Below are 22044 nucleotides of genomic sequence, written 5' to 3'. Positions count from 1 at the left end.
TTTAGCAGCTGCAAACTGGAAGATTGATTTTTGCAGACAATTGTGGATTTTTTAGGAGAAGTTTCTTTCTTATTCACGCGTCAATTTTGTTTTTCGATTCGTTTCATTTTATCAGTTTGCTGTTCTATATCGAAACGTATAAAAAAAAACTAGTCCCAATTAAATTGAATTTTCAAAAAATCAAACAAAAATTAGAGATCTGCTAGGTTCCAAAACTGCTACGAAGAGAAGATAACAATTGAACTGTGTTTTCAATTATTCAAAAAAATTGAGTTTGGACAAATGGAGAAGCAGCAAGTCTGTTCTGAAAAAAAAGCAGAAGCAACCTCGGCAATTAAAAATAAAGTGTTCAGGGTTCTGTGTTCACGGACATAAAGTGTTCACGGACCTATACTCGATCCTAAAGTGGAACTCACTTAATACAGAGTCTCAAATTGTTCGCTTGGAAAAGGCCGCAGCTCAAATGCAAAAATTTCGTTAAAATTAGTAATAAGCAGTGGTTCTGTTCTTCGATATCTTGTAGACAAAAAAAATTCTTAGCAATTTATTGCATGCATTTGAAAACATAACATGCAATTGTTATACACTGCATGTATAAAACATAACATGCAATTTATACACTGCATGTATAAAACATAACATGCAATTTAAAATGAAAAGAACGCAATAACAAACAGTTTTTACAAGTGTCGGTTGATTTTGCCGTCTTTTCCGTTAAATTAATTTTTCCGGATCATTTTCAATTGAGAGTTTATCAACATTTTGAACTTATTATTTTTTGCATATAATTTTCCCCCAGTTAAACTCTTTGAACAAAAGCAAAAAGTCAAACCAAAACAAAAACTCAAAAAACATTATTGTACCAAGTGTCCCGAATCGTTTTTTGATTGTAGGCAAATTTCTACAAATTTTTGTTGGACTTTCTTTTACGATGCACATATAACATTTTGCAAAACTAAACACTTAAGATAAATTCACCCAATGTTGTAAAAACTACAATTTTATTCAGTTTTTGAAAAATTGCAGTTTCTTGGTACGTACCAGTCTACTTTGAAGGTTGCTTAACGCATATCACCTCGGAACGATGCAGAGGATGGGACAAGTAAATGCGCATGTTAAGATCAACTAATAAAAAATTCTTGATTCACTTTTTATTGCACAACCAGTCGACGACTTCTCTTTTCTTGGGATGACAAAGAATCATCGACCTCGACAAAGATGAAGAACTCTGTGAACCAAAGCCTCCAGTGATCGATCCAAGAACAAAAGCAATTAGAAACTTGCCGGCTGATCGACAGCTCTCTGTGTGGTGTTTTTGTACATAATTGCTTTGAAATTAAAATCTTTTTGTACAATGTAATTGATGAGAATTTAAATATATAATTATTGCAGTGTTTGAAAAATTTTAAAAATTTAAAGTTTCCATTCCACTCGTGTGAGAGTCAATCAATCAAAAGTTCAAGAGCAAACTGTACTTGTTTCATCTAGGTGACGTGATTGATAGAATTTTTTACACAATTTCAACATTTCAGAGACATAAAGAATCAAACAGTTCAGATAAAAAAGTATGTCTTGAATAGCTTTGACGAGTAAATATGGTTTTTTATATGATTCAAGTGAAAAAAAATCAATTTTGATGAAAATGGGATCTGAGAAACTTTTCATTTGCTTTTAGATGAACATTCACTGCAAATGACTATTTTCGAAGAAATTGTTCAATTTGAAATCTTCTACAAAAATTCTAGAAGAGTGTAAGTCCCTAAAAAAATTACCCGCATGATTCGCGAAACATTGAAATCATTCGTTAAAGAACGTAAATAAAAAAAAATATTCGAATAAACAGAAAGAGAGTCTATATGGACGAGAATACATGGAGTTGCACATGAAGAATATTGTGAGAAAAAACTCGAAAACTAGCTGAATTGTTGTTTTTCTTAACGATTGTTTTGTCTGCTTACATTATAATCTAAAATGAGTGTTTAATTTCTTCTCGTTTTCATTAAGCTATTTTAGAGCAAAAGCTTGTTTATTAAAAATTCCACAGTAAATTCTGCTAAATCAAAAACTGTTTGAATCAGTTTTTTGTTTACTTCAAAAATCAAGTACACTATGTACAGAACCAGGGCCGCTATTGAAAAAATCAGTTTTTTTATTTCATTCGGAATCATTTTTTGAATTTTAATTTTTTGGAATTCTGTTCAGAAACACTAAACTGAATATTTGCGTGGAAGCTAAGTTCTGATTAGAAGATAGATGATATCTCTTGATTTTACTTCAATTGCGTAGCTTCTTTGCCTTAGTACGCATAAATTTGGCTCCTAACCATTGTCAAGTATGTTGAAATGATCGACTGAGCTGATTAAATACTTCTCCGCTTGATGTAACAATAACTGAAAAGAATCTGTATCAGTACAAATTGTAAAGACAGTGAATTCCTTGTTTTTTATATATATTTTTTCCCAAAAAATCAGTTCGATTCACAAAAAACTGAACAAGAGGAAGAGATTTGCTTGGTTCCAAAAATCCTACCAGGAGAAGATAACATTTCAACAGTGCTTTCAATGTATTCATGAAAAATAAGTTTGGACAAATGGAGAAGAAGCAGCAAGTCTGTTCTGAAAAAAAAAGCAGAAGCAACCTCGGCAGTTAGAAATAAAGTATTCACGATACTGAAAACCTGATCTCGATGTTATACTCGATCCTAAAGACGAACTGAATCATTACAGAGACCGGAATGGATCAGGAGTTTGCCATTTGTAAACTTTCACCAGGCAAGTTGCAATACAAAAAATAAATTTGTCACGATCAAGAAGTGCAAAATCAACAAGCCTCCCTTTACTCAGATTCGAACATTCACTGCAAAGGAGAATGAGAGTATGAAACGAGTTGCCTATGTCAATTATGCTCTGAACGAATTCAATGAATTCTCTCAATTTCTGGACAAATTTATAACTGTTGATAAATTTATTGTTCAATAAATGTTAAGCTTTGTGAAGTTGTTTGATGTTTGTTATTGACTTATGATCTTTTTAAGTGCAGTTTTTCCAAGGGAAGTGTGCATTGAGAACTAGAACAACTAATTTTGCGAAAACATCTGCCTATAAAACGATCGATTTATGACTCAATAAATAAGTCAAAAATTAGTAATTGCCTGTAAAATTATGGAATTTTAACATTACTTCAACAAGTAAGAATAAATTGAAAAAGTTCTACACTAGCGAAGAGCGATCTAATCCAGTATGTACGCACAAAAATACATGGCGTACATACTGGATTAGAATTACATGGCTTACATACTGGATATACGTATCTTCTAATGGGTTCCGTTTACATTAGAAAATTTGTATATAACTTTTTTTTCCTAATGTTTTAACTTTGAATTAAATTTAACTTTATATAAATATGTGTTTTTATGTATATGCTAATTCTTAAATTGATGTTCTTGTTCCAGCAGTAAACTCGTCACATTTTCATCATTTATTCAATTGACTTTACTAAATACTATTTAAGCAACTAATCTGAAAACCTGAACTAATTTTCATCACACTTTCCTGTGTTGATGCATAGACTTTTATACAGCAATTATATTCTTTTTTCTTCTATTGCGAATTCTAATTTACTACTTTCCGAGAGGTCGAAAAGCCGACTGTTTTATTCTGCTTAACAATCTCCCCCCTTTCTTAAAAAAGGCAGATTCTTAAGTGGTCCAAAAAAAATTTCGTTTTATTGGATCATATTTACTTTTTTCATGTTATTACTGTTCCGCTCCATAGACCTTAACAGGCATTCGGAAGATTCAGGGCTTCGCCCTAATACAAGCAGTCTCGTTTTTGTTTTAAATTGATTCAAAACACGAAACAAGTCGGTGTTTCACAAGCTTCAAATATGCAAGGAAAATACGTGAGCAACAAGAACAGTAATCTTAACTAACATTGTAGAGAACAACTAATAAAGCTGAGTAGTCTAAGAAGAAATTAACAGATAGACATCTTCTATATTCGCTTCTGTTGTGCTTCAAAAACTCTGTGACTACTTTGACAAAGTGGGGATATTCGTTGAAGGCGTAGTTTCTGGGAAGTGCGATGAATTCGCGACCGGAAATGGGCAACATCAAGTCGGCGTATTTGCGTCCACTTTTAAATACAGATCGCAACCAGGGTTTCTTTTCCCAGCCCTAAAATAATAAAAACCAATAATAACGAGTAAAACTGTAGAATAATTATCAATGATTACGCAAGGTTAAAAAATCATGCAGTTTTCTAGACCAATGACGTAAACGTTTGTTTGGTTGCTATGATAAGCTCTTTTTTGGTTTGTTTGTACCTTGATTAATTATTCACACTCGAATTTTCATTTAAATTAAATTTTGAAACTTGTTCATTCAGACTTTTGCTGCTAATTTATCTCACGATGGTTCATGAGGCCAGCAATTAAAAAGACAAGAATATTGAGGAGATTTTTGATCGTGAAGTAATTGAGATACTCCATCAGGTGCCTTTTTAGAGGGTAGCCTCTGATATGGTAGTATAGCGTCTATAAATCATGCTACATCTATTTGTGGCAGGATAGGTTTGAGCTACTCTTTTGTTCATTGTCAATTCTTAGCAATAAAATTAACTTTAATCCCTTAGTATCAAACCTAAAATTGAATGTCTTAAAATCTAGATCTAAATATTGAAGTACTCAGTAGCGGATTTAGGGGGGGACGCCTTCTTCTCAGGGATTCGACCCTTTGCTGACCCAAAGGGTCCCCCCTTTGTACTATCTTGAGATATCCATTTTTGGTTGATTGACCTGAAAATTTTTCTAAAAGCACCTTTGGCACCAATCTAAACTAATTTTCAGGGCCGAGCGCCAGCCGAAAAAACGCGATTTTTGGTGGAAATTTTCCAAAAAGCGCCAAAAAACGCCTTTTTTGGCCTTTTTTTCAAAAATTTGCCTGCGGACCAGAAAATTTCCTTAAGTTAAGGTCTTTATAGTGGTTTGGGAGAGCTCAAAAAATCAATTTGGTCGACCTAAAAAAAAGGTCGACAAAATTTTCAAGTTTTTTTGAAAATATGCCCCCCCTTCGAGAAATTCTTAGATCCGCGCCTGGAATTACTGGTTTTGCGAGGTTACAATTGAGATCAATTACTTGCAATCCAAAAACAGTCTTCCATCTTGCAACTTTACAATTTTAATAAAAGTTTTAGTAAGATATAACACGATATATTAGTTTTGTGTTTTGCAAAACGATATTTTCTGAAATATCACAAATATAAACTGGAAGCCCGACTCAACAAAAGTTATAGCTTTTAAATCAATTTTAAATTTCTCGATTGAACTAGCTGTATGACCTCGTTCCTCTAATTTGTGCTTTTATGATTCCAGAAACTCTCAGGTTGTGAATTTTTTGGTTGGGGATGTTGGTTTTTGAATAACTAGCGAGGAGAAGAGACGTCACTTTGTGTCATTGGTCTTGTCATCCGGTCTGGATCGACAAACTAACCTTATATGTATGTTATTTATATTACTAATAACCTTATGTTAAACGCCTAGACGGCTGGTCACTTGACCCTGATAGACAGAGAGGACGAACTCTAATTGAAATAAGAAACAGAGTTGAATTAATGTTGTCTGTCAACTAGCTGTTTTATATCGCTCCGACTTAGAAATAAGGTTTATCGATCCCTTCGGATTCAAGGATTATAATATCATACCATCCGGTATGACATGGCGCAGTCAGCAGGATATTCCAAAAACCTACTGAATATCAAACCATTTTGGGATAGAGCGTCGGCAGAACCACCATTAGAATGGACAAAGTGGCAGCTATATTGGAGATGGCTGTATTCGCAAAGGATGGGATCGAAATACGGAATTTATTGAGAGCCAGACCAACACTCGTCGAACCCGCCGAGCCTGTGTATGAACTTGAAATACAGGGCGAAACAGACGCACAACGGAAAACTCGCGAGGTGCGAAATCGAGAAAAACGAGTTGGTTGGGAGAATCACGTCATAAAAGCCCGGGAGTTAGGAGTACTATGCAACTCATACAGATGGGACGAAGCAGACGCAAGAGTCCGGAGTTACCTTTTTCTCTGTCTGGGAGCCGAGGGTCAAAGACAAGTCCAACAGAAAAGACCTAACCTTGTATTACACAGTAACCACACAAGAATTCATGACAGCACTGGAAGATATCTTTGTTACTAACAGAATTGTAGCACTCGAGAGATATAATTTTAATTGCCGTAAACAAAAGAAGTCGAAAAGTCTGGAACAATTTCATGCAGATCTTGTCGAATTAGCCTCACGGGCTGATTGTGGAGACAAAGATGAATGGTTTAAAGGCATGTTTACAGCACACATGCACAACGAAAAAATTGCGGCGGAAGAACTGTTAGCACAAACACGGACTCCACAAGACGCATATTAGTATGCAATTCGCCGAGAAAAAGGAATTGAACATAGTTGTATTATGAAGATAAATCCATTTGGGGGACAAACTACACCAAAACAAGAACCAATACATTATATCAATACTCGGGGTGGTCGATATAACTCTGGGAATAGCCAAAACTTACAAAGAGGTCAAGGCGGGTTCCGCGGTTGACCATGTCTGCGCGGAACACAAAACACAAGAGGACAACAACGAAATAACAATACAAACAGTTCAAAACAATGTTATAAATGCAAAACCAATACAATCAGAATCACCTGCAATCTTGTCCGGCGAAAGATAAAATTTGCTCAAAATGTGCCAAACGAGGGCATTTTGCAAAAGTTTGCAGATCTACAAACGTTAATTATTTAGGAACCCGGCAAGACGAACAAAAAGGAAGAACTAGAAACAGAAAGCCTTGAAATCGAAACCGATCCGGTGGCCTTTGCCGAGTTTACATCAAATAGCGGATGGGATGAATATCAAATAAACAAATTCTCGGTTATGGCAATCGCTGAATCTTTTGAAATCAAAAATACAAATCTCCTGTCGGAAGAAGATCTAAATGGCCATATTGTGAAACTAAAAACAAATTCAGAAGAATTATTCGCTATAGCCGATTCAGGAAGCCCAATGTCGTTTTTGAACAAAACGATAAATCAGCATTACTCAAGTGTCTCCCACCGAACGACACAGCAAGACACCTGGCTTGTTATAATGGTGAAACGATAAACACGAAAGGACGATTGATTATAACAATCAAATCAGGAGGCTGGAAAATTCAGTCAGCTCCATTCATCATTGTAGATGATCAAAAAGCCAATATTATTGGACGCAACATACTACCACAAATCGGTGTCAAGCGAATACAAGAAAAAAATAAACAAAATGTATTGAATATACGCGGACAAGAAGAATCGGATCCGGAAATAAAACAATGGGTCAAAGATATTTTTCAACAGCTATGCATACGTATTGGAAAATCAAAAAATCACATGATGAAAATTCAATTCAGTCAAGACTTCATGCCAATACAACAAAAAGGACGACGTATTCCGGTATACTTACAGGAAACAGTTGAAGGGGAATTGAACAAACTGATGGATCAAAATCACATCATCAAACTAGATAAATGCTCGGATCGACAATTTATTATTCCAATTGAAATCACAGTAAAAAAGGATCAAACAGTCAAAGTCGCGTTAGATTCTAACAAAATCAACAAATTCATTCACAAAAACAAATACCAAATGCCTAACAATGAATTATTGTTGGACAATATCGCGCAGGTGGTAAAATCAGACAAATCCAAACAAACACTATTTTCAACATTCGACCTTCGATACGCATATTCACAAATCCCGTTGGATAAAACGACCAAGAGAACAATGCATCTTTAGTCTTATTGGGGGCAACGCTACTGGAACTTATCCATTCCAAACAGAATTTTATAGCCTCACGGATATGCCAGCTGAATTTCAAAAAGCGATCGATATAACTCTTACAAATTGCACGAACACTTACGCCTATTTGGATGACATCTTAATCGTCACAAAAGGATTGTTGGATACACACAAACAAAAGTTGCTATCAGTTCTGAAAAAACTAGACGAGGAAAACCTGGCGATATCATTGGATAAATGTAAGTTTGCCTGCAAATAACTTGAGTGGTTAGGATTTACTGTTAATAGTGAGGGAACAAAACCACTTGTAAAAAAGACTGAGGCTATTGAAAAACTATCCCCACCAAAAACTTTTAAACAATTAAAAAGTTTTATGGGTTCCATACATCATCTCACACGTTACATTCCAAAATTGGCACAAACCGCTGCCGCATTACGCCCATCGCTAAAAAACACAGAAAATAACAGACCACTTGAATGGTCCACAGAACATAACACAACATTTAAAAACATATTAAAATTGGTATCGGAGATAACACAAAACAAACACTTTGATCAACATCTTGACACTTGCATCGTGTGCGATGCTTCAACTACAGGATAAGGAGCCGCGCTCGAATTTTCACCGGAGGATTGGGTTGCCGTAGCGTATGCATCACGTTTTCTGAACTCATTAGAGGAAAAATATTCTGTTAATGAACTTGAACTACTAGGGGTCGTGTGGGCAATCGAACATTTTAAATACTATCTATATGGAAAACATTTTACCGTCATCACTGATCATCAAGCTTTAATCAGCGCTTTAAATGCAAGCGAAAGATCAAAAACAAGTCAAAACCGGCTCACACGTTGGATTGACCGATTAATTCCCTTTCACTTCGATATCAAACATCTTGCTGGGAGTAAAATGGGACTAATTGACTACATGTCCCGAAATCCGGTCGGATTGGCAATACCTCCTAGTGAGTATGATGAGGAATTTGTTGTAGCATCAATTAGGACATTCATTAATAACCTGGAACTGATTGACAATGTCATTCTAAATAATCTGGCCAATCAGAACAAAGCACCATATGAGCTGATCAAAACGCGCGCGAAAAACGAAGGGCTATTGAATGCTGCTTCAAGCATTCAATTAGCAATGAAACATTCCAAACATTCCGCAACCGGTCATTGCCAAACTAGCAACACAAATCAGTCTCACTCAAAATCTGCTCTAAAACAGTCAACTCCCTTCCTATCCAAACGATCTCAATATCAAACAAACAAAAAGAATTTCGTCCATAAAATTTCATTTCGAGAACATAACAACGTAGCGATGAGCCGTAAAGATACCAAGGGATTTAAAGGAGGATTCATCCCAACGGAGCTTCGATTATCAGAGACAAGAGGACGAAACAAATCAACGGAAAACTGGCAGGGTTCATCAGATAGGGAAGAAAGCCTCTCGGACCCCAGATGGCATAAAAAACCTATCAGCAGGGGAAAGAAAGGATACCCTGAAGTACAAAAATCACCACAGCAAGAGCACACCAAACAATCAGCAACGCCCGTACGGGACGCCAGAGAGTTACTATCGACTAAGAAGATCGATATCAGTAAAAGTCAAATTTCCCGAAGATCACCTTCACAACTACAAATATATCCGGAAACAGAACGGATCGGATCACTTCAAGCTACAACATGAAAACGATACCGACACAAACACAATCGACTACTAAAGCAGCGACTATACAAACACTTATCTCCGAACCACGAAATACAACAACTTCAACACAAACACCTGGAAAAGGTACAGTCACGGATATCTTTGTCAGCCGCGTAGACCCGAACATCTGCGTACAAGAACTAGAGACACACAACTTCGAACCACCAACAATGGGACCCACGACGTTAGAAGCCAGTCACGAAATGATAACGGAAGAACTGGTCGCCAAAGCTAAAAATACGGTGGAATCTGAGGAGGACACACTATTGTTTAGACAAAGACTACAGCGAGTATTGGGAGTTCGATTCATCGCCGCAGCCACCAAGAAAGATCGAAATCTGTGCCCACTAATCAACTTTGTGAATAAGAGGGATTGGGAAGCAATCAAGTCTTCCTACGGCCAGTACTGGTACAACATTAGAAACAGACTTCATGTCCGGGAGGATTGCTTACTCATTGACGAAAGGATAGTCATCCATACGCAGTTGAGGCAGACAGTGCTCGATAGTCTGCATCTGACACACCCAGGATCGGGTAATTCCTCACATACATCGGGCAATTGTGCAGATGGCACAAAATTGCAAACACTGCACTGAGCAAGGTAAAAAATTAAAATCCATCATCGGAAAAAAAAGACATTCATTCAAAATAGAACCAGTAGTTGAACCAAGTGAGGAAGTACAATTAGATTTTGCAGGTCCCCTTCCGGATGAACTAAAAAGAGACGCATATATTCTAGTCGCAATAGATAAGTGGTCAAAATTTCCAACTGCAAAGGCCGTTACAAACACAACAGCGCACATTGCCATTAAATTTATGCAACGATACATTTCAAATAACGGGGTTCTATGAAAGATAATATGCGATCAAGTACAAACATTTAGAGCTAAAAATTGTCAACTGTTTTGTCATACAAACAATATTAAGTTATTATTTGCACCGGTAGATGATCATAGAGCAATAGGGGTAGTTGAGAGAATGATACAAATTTTGAAGCGTAGATTAGTGGTCATGAGAATTGACAAAACAAATACACCATACAAACTCGTTTCAGATGTGGCAGAAAATATTAAAACACTCAGAATTACACCGCATAGCGTAACAAAAATTTCACCATTTGAGGGCCACATGGTACGTACACCAAACACACCTTTATCAAACGTAGCAACTAGCAGTTCACCTAACAATTTAAATTGGGAGAATGCAAAACATGCATGTTTAGATCGCAAGAATCTTACAAAGCCGCCCCTACCCGTTGAAGTAATGCACGACTTACAAAGATGGTCGGAAGACCAAGTAAACATCAACAAAAGAGATCAAAAACCCCACATGCCGCGGGATTTCACAAACGCAGACTTAACAACACAACAGAAAGACACAGGTGCAAAATCTAAAGCTATAGAAATAGTTAAGGATAGTTTGAACGTAAAGTATAAGGGATTACAAGCAACGGTAGACAAAAACACGAAACAACGGATAGATCAGGTAGCACGAAAAACAATAAGGATAGCAACCAAATTAAAGGATCTAAGAACATCGAACAGAAATATAAAACTATAGACGGCAAAATACTTACATATACCCCACACACCTCTTGGGTTCAAACATTGGGAAAACAACCAAGATTACTAAGAAATAGTGGTGTCGCATTTGTACCAAACCCTTTAATATACGGACCATGCAGACCGTCTCGCCTCAGTGATTACGTTGCTTATAAATCCGCCCGGAGATCAGGACCTTGCCTACGTTTTTTAGACATCGAGAACCCTACTGCTCTCCAGCACCCAATGTTCAAAGAAGACGAAAAGACTGGCCTCCCGAAGAAGCTTACCCAAAAGGAAAGGATGCTAACGCAAGGAAAATCCGATAGCCCGACAAAACGAAAAGCAAAATCTACAGGGAAACGGACCGGCCGGCGACCAAAAAGGAAAGTACAAACGAGTGGGATGAGCCTACAAGCAGAAATTCCGGCCGGGACTTCGCAATCTACTAACAACATTCCACAACCAGCAACACCAAACACCGACAATCACGAAGATGACGATAAATCATCGGCCTCATCCGAAGATATTGCTCCATCGCCTAAGCGGCAAAACAAGAAACAGACTCCCCCAGCGAAGACAACAGAGCCACTGAGAAAATCAACGAGAAACCGCCAATCGGCGCTTTCACATGCTTTTGGGAACCCGGTACCCATTAACGCGATTGAAAATAAAATGGATGAAGAGATAAAACAACCAATTAAATTTCAAATTGTTTCACCACCGGAAAAACAAACGGACAATTATCCAAGCTTAAAATCTCTGATACAAGAAATGGGTTTTTCTGAAAAAAAACCCCTTAATACAAGGCATGCGTCAAGTTCATAGAAGCAATTAGTCCGAAGAACAAGACAGGCCACACTGAGGTAGTCGATTTAACTTCACCACCAATTGAAAATGAGACAACGGATACAAATAACGAAATTTTATATATCAACACAAACGTTTGTCAAGAAAGCGGAGTGGACCAAACCGAGAAAAATGTTGATGAGGAGGAACACGAAAGCCAGGGGGAAGACAATGCCAAGCAGAACATACAAACAAAAAATGATGTCAAAAGAGTCCTACCGGGACTATAAAACTCAAATCTATTAGTCCCAAGGGGACTTTAACACTCAATTTAACAAACAATAAATTATAAATTTTTGTTGTCAAGGGGGAATGTCATCCGGTCTGGATCGACAAACTAACCTTATATGTATGTTCTTTATATTACCAATAATCTTATTTTAAACGCCTAGACGGCTGGTCATTTGACCTTGATAGGCAGAGAGGACAAACTCTAATTGAAATAAGAAACAGAGTTGAATTAATGTTTTCTGTCAATTAGCTGTTTTATATCACCCCGACTTAGAAATAAGGTTTATCGATCCATTCGGATTCAAGGGTTATAATATCATACCCTCCGGTATGAAAGGTCTATTCAACCGAAGGTGAGGCAATCAAAATTTAGTGTTTCCAGTTTTTCGCTACAAAAAAAATAGGTAATTCTAGACTAACGAGAACAAAATTCGTTTTTTTTCCAGACCGAGGAGAAGTGAACACGACTGGCGCGACGCAGAAAAATTTTCTGGGACCGCCGCGACAGAAAAATATTTAACCCAGACCGGCGCGACCGAAAAAAAATTAACGGCGCTACCAATATATTTTAAATTATTTTGTACAGTTCATTCAATTTGAATTTTGACGTTTTCTTTTGCTAATCAGTTACGCAATACGCGTTTTTTTATATAAAAAAAAACAAATTTCGCTTCTCATAAGCTTTCCATTTTCATCTTGTGTTCATTTTCAAAATTTGGGCCCTGCTCATTGTGATGTCAAGTCCTCAAAAACGGTAATATTTTTCTCCAAATGTCTCTCATCGGAATTTTGATTGAAATCAAGTGGAGCTTCCAAGCCCGAAACTTATGTTTATACAATCCAGACTGTTCCGACTTAAGGTCCAGGTTATTATGATTCACTTTTAGACTGCTGGGAATAACTTTCAGCTTATCGCGAACAGGGGCGGATTTAAAATGGGGGCGACGCTCAGAGATTCGAACCCCTCACCAGCCAAAATGTCCACCTTTCGTATTATTTTACGACATCCTTTTTCGGCCGACTAACCCTAAATATTTATAAGGCGCCATTTATTATTTAATATATGATAATTTTGAAGGGGAGCGCGTGCCGAAGAAAACGCGAGTTTTTGGTCAAAAAAAATCCAAAAAATGTTCAAAAACCTCATTTCTGACCTGTTTTTTTCTTCTTCAAAATATTGCCTCAGGCGAAAAGTTCGTGTCGAAATAGGTTTCTATAGTGTTCTAGTTGCGCTCGGAAAACCAAGTTGGTCGACATAATTTAAAAAAACTTTGGTCGACATAATTTAAAAAAATTTCTGAAATCCCCCCTAGAAAATCCTAGATCCACCACTGCTCGCGATTAATTTCCAGACAATGTCGCGACTTTTTTCAGACTATTGCAATTATTTTTTAGACTTGCAACCGGAATTCAAATGTTTTGTTCCCACTTTCGAAGAAAGTGATGGAATATATGTGCTTGGGTTGGTTTTTTCTCCAGACAAATTTCGACTTTTAACTAGCCATTGTGACGGAACTGAAAAGTGTTGTTGTCCTGAGCTCAAATTTAAAAACATAATTCACCTGTGGTCGTTTTAGTAAAATTATGGGGGTTCATTTTGGCTAATTCGGAACAATTAACGCGCGATATATTGCTCGCTCTAAACGCGTGAGCGGAGATTTAATCCGTCTTAGCAACCGTTCCAAATTAGTTGAAGCAGGCTTTATGCCATATTTTGTTTGTTACTAGGAGCAACAAATTATCACTTTGTACTTCAAATGGCTTTTTTGTAGTATGAGGGGATGCTTTTTTTAGAAAATTTGTTCATTTTTTTAAATGCACCAATTTTTATAAAGCGAACACTGCTCTATAGTCCTTAAAAGGCAGTCAGAGCAATCAACGCCGTGATACAAGCAGTCTTGTAAAACCTTGTTGGCGACTATAAAAAGCTGCCCAGACTATGAATTTGTGGCCATGGAAAAAACGAGGCGCGCCTTTGAAAGCCTACAACTCAGCTGCAGACCTCAAATCAGGGTAAGCTGATTTCTACAAAATTTTTTGATCTAAGAGATGTCTTAGAGTCATTTTGGGTTTCATTTTGTTCGTTTTGATGATTTGGCACTGATTGCAAAGAATCTACAAACTCAAATTCTAGAAAAAACTTTGCCAGCAACCGTTTGGCTAATATTGAAATATAAAAAATGTCAATCGACCAATTGAAGATAATTAGGGCGCGCTATTGCTTTCATTGCGTTGTGCTCAAATAAAATTTTGGCAAGATGTTTTTGCAAAAGGTTTTTCAATGATTCAATCATATTGAAAAGTATCTTACCCTAAATATACTCTTCTCACAAATTTTGGGCTGATGAGTCTAGCGCGGTGAGTGAAGCCGACTAAGACGAGCATGGTTTCAGCCGGTATGAGTATATGAGCGGGAAAGTTTTGAGGTGTTTCGTCTGCCTCATAATCAATTATAGTTTCAAGTTCGACAAAAAACTAGTAAAGTGTTTTTGGTGGGCAGTTTTTAGAAAAAATTAAAAACCAAAAATACTGTAAGGACTCACCAAAAATATTATAAGGACCCTGTTTGGTCAAATCTTTCTGTGCCCCCGCCAAAGTTTTTAAGCAAAACAGGCAAAAACAGATTTTTGGTCGTGGAAATAACACGACTCGTCTTTGAAAGCCTACAAAAAAGCTGCGGGCCTCGAATCAGGGTCGGCTGATTTCTAAAAAAGTTTTTTGGCTTAAGATATGTTTTCGAGTCACATTCAGTTTGGGTTTCATCTTTATTCGTTTTGATGATTTAACGCCGATTGCAAAGTATTTACAAACTCAAATTTTAAAAAATACTTTGCCTGCATCCGTTTTTTGGAATACAATGGAAATATAAGAAAGTCAATCGACCAATTGAGGATAATTAGGGCGCGGTATTTCTTTCATTGCGTTGTCACAAAAAAATTGGCAAGATACTTTTGCAAAGAGTTTTTCGATGGTTAAATCATATTGAAGAGTCTCTCACCCTCAGACTACTATTATCACAAATTTTAGACTGATGAGTCTTGCGCGGTGGGTGAAGCCGACTAAAACGAGCATGGTTTCAGCCGGCATGAGTATATAGGTGAGAGTGTTTTGAGGTGTTTAGTTTGCCTCATAATCGACTTAAGATTTATTTTCGACACAATACTAGTGAAAATTTTCTAGGGGGGAGGTGTTTTTTCGAAAAACTTTTAAATCGAAAATACTATAAGGACTCTCCGAAAAAACTATAAGGACGCTATTTTGTCAAAATTTTCTGTACCGCAGTCAATTTTAAAATAAAACAGATAAAAACTGGTTTTTGGTCGTGGGGTTTCATCTTTATTCGTTTTGCTGATTTGGCGCTGATTGCAAAATATTTACAAACTCAAATTCTAGAAAATACTTTGCCAGCAACCGTTTGGCTAATATTGAAATATAAAAAATGTCAATCGACCAATTGAAGATAATTAGGGCGCGCTATTGCTTTCATTGCGTTGTGCTCAAATAAAATTTTGGCAAGATGTTTTTGCAAAAGGTTTTTCAATGATTCAATCATATTGAAAAGTATCTTACCCTAAATATACTCTTGTCACAAATTTTGGGCTGATGAGTCTAGCGCGGTGAGTGAAGCCGACTAAGACGAGCATGGTTTCAGCCGGTATGAGTATATGAGCGGGAAAGTTTTGAGGTGTTTCGTTTGCCTCATAATCAATTATAGTTTCAAGTTCGACAAAAAACTAGTAAAGTGTTTTTGGTGGGCAGTTTTTAGAAAAAATTAAAAACCAAAAATACTGTAAGGACTCACCAAAAATATTATAAGGACCCTGTTTGGTCAAATCTTTCTGTGCCCCCGCCAAAGTTTTTAAGCAAAACAGGCAAAAACAGATTTTTGGTCGTGGAAATAACACGACTCGTCTTTGAAAGCCTACAAAAAAGCTGCGGGCCTCGAATCAGGGTCGGCTGATTTCTAAAAAAGTTTTTTGGTTTAAGATATATTTTCGAGTCACATTCAGTTTGGGTTTCATCTTTATTCGTTTTGATGATTTAACGCCGATTGCGAAGTATTTACAAACTCAAATTTTAAAAAATACTTTGCCTGCAACCGTTTTTTGGAATACAATGGAAATATAAGAAAGTCAATCGACCAATTGAGGATAATTAGGGTGCGGTATTTCTTTCATTGCGTTGTCACAAAAAATTGGCAAGATACTTTTGCAAAGAGTTTTTCGATGGTTAAATCATATTGAAGAGTCTCTCACCCTCAGACTACTATTATCACAAATTTTAGACTGATGAGTCTTGCGCGGTGGGTGAAGCCGACTAAAACGAGCATGGTTTCAGCCGGCATGAGTATATAGGTGAGAGTGTTTTGAGGTGTTTAGTTTGCCTCATAATCGACTTAAGATTTATTTTCGACACAATACTAGTGAAATTTTTCTAGGGGGGAGGTGTTTTTTCGAAAAACTTTTAAATCGAAAATACTATAAGGACTCTCCGAAAAAACTATAAGGACGCTATTTTGTCAAAATTTTCTGTACCGCAGTCAATTTTAAAAATAAAACAGATAAAAACTGGTTTTTGGTCGTGGGGTTTCATCTTTATTCGTTTTGCTGATTTGGCGCTGATTGCAAAATATTTACAAACTCAATTTTTAGAAAATACTTTGCCTGCAATCGTTTTATGGACTAAAATGGAAGTCTAAAAAACGTCAATCGACCAATTGAGGATAATTAGGGCGCGCTATTCCTTTCATTGCGTTTTGCAAAATAATATTTTGGCAAGATACTTTTGCAAAGGATTTTTCAATGGTTAAATCATTTTGAAGAGTTTCGAAAAAGGTTTAAGGAAAATACTATAGCACCCTTCAAAAATACCCTATTTTGTCAAAAATTTCTGCGCCGCAGGCAAATTAAAAAAACAGGCCAAAAACGGCATGGCGCGCGCTCCCCCTTTAAGATTAGTTATATTGGCACCAAAGGCGCCGTTAGAAAAAATTTGAGCTTGCTCAGCCAAACTTTGAAATCGTATAAATATACCAAAGGTGGGACCATTTGGAAACATTTGGCAACCAGAACTGAGGGGGAGGGGGCGGTTGAACCCCCCCCCCCCCCGGGCACGCTCCTGGTGCTGCCATAGATATAATTATCCTGGTTTGTATGTATTCACTGATTTTTCTTGATTTATTATTGACCTGATCAGGATTGCTTACTTATTTACAAAATAATCTCTTCTGAAGTAATGAATAAAAAATCTGGAATCGTGTCTCATTTGCGTCATAGTCAGTTTTCAGCAAGTTCATTACTAAGTCTGTTATAAATCTCCTGGCTCCTATTTTTCTACTGGTGCTCTATGATTTTTTATTGGCTTGATCATGGTTAGTTATTATTAATAATTTACAGAATAACCTTCCGAAATAATGAAAATAACAGTTGGAAAGAAATTAGAGTTCTTATCTGTTTGCACAATTCATCTTACCTTTTGTGTATATCTGGACTCGAGTGCCTTCAGAAAGTGGAAGATGACACTTCTCTTCTGATCCGAGGAGTTACCGCGACTGAGGATCACGTGGGGAGGTATTCTTCCCAAGTTGCACTCCTGCAAAAGCCAACAATAGTAAGGGTAGCCGGTCACTATGCAAGTAGAAAAGAATGTTCCGACCATAGTCTTAATAAATGCAAAGAAAGTTCATTCAAATTAGTGTCATTTTTTCTGCGTGCTGTGAATAAAAGATGTGAACAAAAAAATAGAAACATAGCCAATCGAAGATTGGTAAAAAGAAATGAACGCAAGTAAAGATAAAAAACACACTGTTGAAAAAAATCTCAACTTTCGAATTTCAAAGAAACAAATAGATGCCCTTTAAGCTCTTTGTTTTCGAGAACATTTTATAATTGGCACTTTTTTGATAACATGAACACAACTAGAGAAAACTGGATCAATAGGTAAAGTTTTTATTCCGCAGGAAATATAAAAATTAAATTTCACTTTCGAAACTAGAAATCGTTTCACGTTTTTTCGCGCCATTTCTACGTTTGTATTCGGAGAGTGCTATTTACGTAATTTTAAGCAGAAGAATTTCAATTGAACTCAAAAAGTGCATGCCTACAGAATTGCATTAATAAATACATCAATATGTATGAATGCACAGCTGTAATTATTAGAGACTTTTCTTGAAAAAAAAAACAAATTAAAAAATCAACAAGACCTATATAAGAGTCTTCACTACGTTCATTACTCTTTATAAGGCATATTCGACAGTCATAGTAATGTAGGTCTATTGGAAAAAAGAATTTTTATAGAAAAAGTAACCTAATAAGAAAGAAAAGAAATCGTTAAAAAAAAATTTTTAACTTTCAATTTTTTTGCAGAAAATTTTGAATGTTTTTGATCCCAAAATGAGGCAAAAAAACTCCAAAAACTAACTTTATTCGAATAAAGTTTTTTTTATTTACGGCCTAACTTAAGCATAAACAAGGGTAATAAGCTATTGTAGGCCTGAATGCTCATCTTATTACATTTTTCTGAACACTGGAAAACAAAAAGTTGAAAAAAGCTAAAACACACCCGAACACAAAGTTCAGCCCCAATTTCAATGGTCGGAACTACAGGCAGCATTATCACGCCCAAAAAGCAACACTACTGAGAAAAGCACTTGAGCATAGTCGGCCAGCATTCCTGATTGAAGGATACAAATACCAGTGCAGAAGCAATACATGACAAATATAGCATGTTAAATGAGAAGAGGCGAAGCGTTAAAACAGTTTTAACACAAACATTACCAGCGGTAACTTAGCAGACAATATTTGTGTAGACACCCGTTGAGCCTAAAAAATATGGTAAAACATTTTCAGGCGCAAAAAAAGTTTGAAACTCAAGTTGCGTTGCAAATAAACACATCAAAACTGTTTCCGCTCTTCACGCGACGTTATATGAGGCTACTAAACCGAAATAACATAAACTTAAACCATTTAATCTGATGATATACTCGAAGTAGAAACAAATGAAAGCAAAAATTATACAGAACCTCAAATCTTACATATTGCAGCATTTCGTATAAAAGATGAGATTTTGAAATGGCAAAATAAGCTGAACCACTTTTCAGTTTCAAAAAAGCATATATGCATAAAAGCATCTACCAATTCAATCATTGGCATCTAAATATAGAGTTTGCGTTCTCCAAGTTCCAAAAAATGTAATTTGACTACCCGAGTAGTACGAACTGCTTTAATAGCAACAAAACATAACGCCTGGAATCTTTTATCTTATGCAGACAGAAACGGATCTTTTCGAAATTTTGGAAATGGGAGCATAATGCTTGAATCCGATTTGTAGGAATTAATAATTGCGAACCAAAATCTGAATCTTAGTTTAAAGCAGCCCGGGTCGAGGTTTTGACTATTTGCTCTGACCAGGGCGACCAGAAACCCGAATACTTTGACTCAGTTTGACCGCCAGTTCGACCATAGACCGTGCGCGATTATGGATTTTTGGTCGAATTATAACATCTGGTTTGACCACTTCAGTCAAAAGATAAAGCCAAAACTTGGACCCTAGAGCAGCTCAGTTGACAGAAAAGACTAGGTACCCGGAATAGAGAGGAGTCAGTGGCTTCTGTGAGGTTGGCGTGGAGGGGGAGGGGACTGCAGAGGAGTCTGAAAAGGGAGCGTCTGTAGTTCCAGCCCCACTCCGAGTAGCTCTGCATGTTGGTGTTGTCAAAGAACGAGCTCCATGTTGTCACAGCCACATCCGGGTAGTGCTCGTGCATGCATCTACACATGACACACAAACACAATCAAGTAATGATAAACGAAAAATACATCCCAGAAAAATATTATAAAAGGAGAAAAACTAAGTTTTTTTTTGCTGTGTTAAATAGCATGGAAACGAAAGACTAGCAGCAGACTGTTTATCGGGTCGTAGATGAAAACGGTAGTAAAAATCCGTAGGTTGTTATTTGAGTACGTTTTGGACACCAAACCATCACTTCTGAATCACAGCAAAAATACAAAATAGCGCCTATTTTAAGTTCAATCGCGTCTCAAATTTGACTTATATTGGTGCTGAAAGTAGCTTCAAACAGTTATCCAAAAAAGGATTACAAAACATATTTTAAGCATGAAAACCTCAAAAATGACGAAGAATGTCCCCAGAGCCATCTAACTCCAGCGATGATTATTGATTATAATGATGTAAATTAAAAACAGTTTTTACTATGTTTCGAAGTTTTATGTATTCAGAGTAATTCAAAAAGATTCTCATTTTTGAAGTATACCTGAATGCACCGACGCTGTCGAAGAATATGTTGTCGTGATCTGCCTCGCACTTGTCTGCTTCCCCGTACCCACTCGCACACAGCCCACAAAACCTATTTGCTAGTCGAGAAGAAGACGACGACGACGACGAAGACGACGAAGATTTGGTCTCTTTGTCGCCTTCATATCCAAAGAGGCGCCACCAATCATTCTGTTCTTCTTCATTATAACCCTAAAAGTCACAGAGGATTGAAAACTTTTGCAGAGAGGGCGTATTTTCAAAAATGGTTAAATTTCAGCTTGATGATGTCCATTTCTCAAGCTCCTGATACACATTAAAGAGAACTTACGTTGCAAAAAAAATTTCTATGTCACAGCCAAATAATTAAGACAACGGCAACATTTTGCTTCGCGTTTTTTTTCGCGCGGGTTTCGTTCTCTCAACATCAGCTTCTGATATACTATATAACTAACTGCGTCCATCCATCATTGTCAAAAATGCATTAATTCGATTCGAATTGACTTTTATTTGAAAAATTTATCATTTTTTAAAGCAAATACTACTCCATAGACTTGCGGAATACTCAGGGCTTCGCATTGATATGAGCAGTCTTGTTCATTCTTATTGTTAAATCATAATTGCTTGGATACAAAATTAATTACAATGCAATCTTTTTGCAGTACGGTAAAATCAGATGAAAGCATCATAGACCATAGCCAAATAACTAAGAAAACGGCAATTTTTTGCTTCGAGTTTTTTTCCGCGCGGGCTTCGTTCTCCCAAAATCCGCTTCTGCTATACGACACAACTAACTACGGCTACCCGCTCTGTCAAATATGGATTAAGATCGATTCGAATCAATTTAATAGAGATAAAAAAGATAGTATGAAACTCGATAGTATAAAACCGATAGTATACGTATTCTTAAAAAGATCGATTTCATTGTCTTAAAATTTGAGGTAAATCGATGTTTATGGATTTTTGCAAGAAATTTTAGAACACAAACATCTCTAAAAATTTGATTTATCTCGACTTAAATCAGTTTTTAGGTGTTTTTAAAAACTTATCTTTTAGTCTTATGCAGTTTACAACAAATTTAGTTAATTATTACTTTTGCTCTGGCCGCAAATCGGTAATTTCAGGGGGATCCTTTTAAGATTTTGTAATCCAATTGATCCCCAGTCTACAAAAATTTGGCAAAAAAACTTATTCAAATGTCAGTTTTGAGATCAACTTTTGGCGTCAATTTTTGAAGCGAATCAACAAAAAAAAATTGGGAACAACTACTTTTGCTTTTACATAATTTTGCTTTTGCATAAATTTCTATTTTTGCTTTTGCATAACTTGAACAACTATTTTTGCTTTTGCAAAAATTTTCTGCATACTTGAGCTTGTATTTTTTTTCAGGTCAAATTTCAGAGCAAAAAGTCAATTGAAAAGCATTCTTTACAATTTTTCCTAAATTATTCACATAACTTGAGAGTCGATCAAGTCAAGAAAATCTGTATATAATCTGTAAAATTGATTGGTGTACACAATGAGCGAAATCAATTTAAAGAGCTTTGAACGACTTTAAGTCGGTTTAAAATCAATTTGAATTGAATTTGTTTCAACTAGAAAAACAAGCTAATTAAATCAA

At 36.4% G+C, this 22044-nt stretch overlaps 1 protein-coding gene across 1 annotated transcript in view; it reads right to left on the bottom strand.

Annotated features, from left to right (window-relative positions):
* LOC134851889 (melanotransferrin-like) overlaps positions 1-22044 on the bottom strand; it is a 123049-nt gene that overhangs the window by 71540 nt on the left and 29465 nt on the right. The window contains exons 12-15 of the mRNA XM_063868164.1: positions 20425-20636; positions 19738-19921; positions 17628-17747; positions 3932-4174 (exon numbers count right to left, since the gene is read on the bottom strand). Of these exons, the coding sequence (XP_063724234.1) occupies positions 3932-4174; positions 17628-17747; positions 19738-19921; positions 20425-20636 (759 nt within the window). The remainder of the gene's footprint in view (positions 1-3931; positions 4175-17627; positions 17748-19737; positions 19922-20424; positions 20637-22044) is intronic.

Source organism: Symsagittifera roscoffensis, chromosome 7, assembly GCF_963678635.1.
Source record: "Symsagittifera roscoffensis chromosome 7, txSymRosc1.1, whole genome shotgun sequence".
Classification (NCBI taxonomy): domain Eukaryota; kingdom Metazoa; phylum Xenacoelomorpha; order Acoela; family Convolutidae; genus Symsagittifera; species Symsagittifera roscoffensis.
This window is presented reverse-complemented; position numbering and strand designations above follow the sequence as displayed.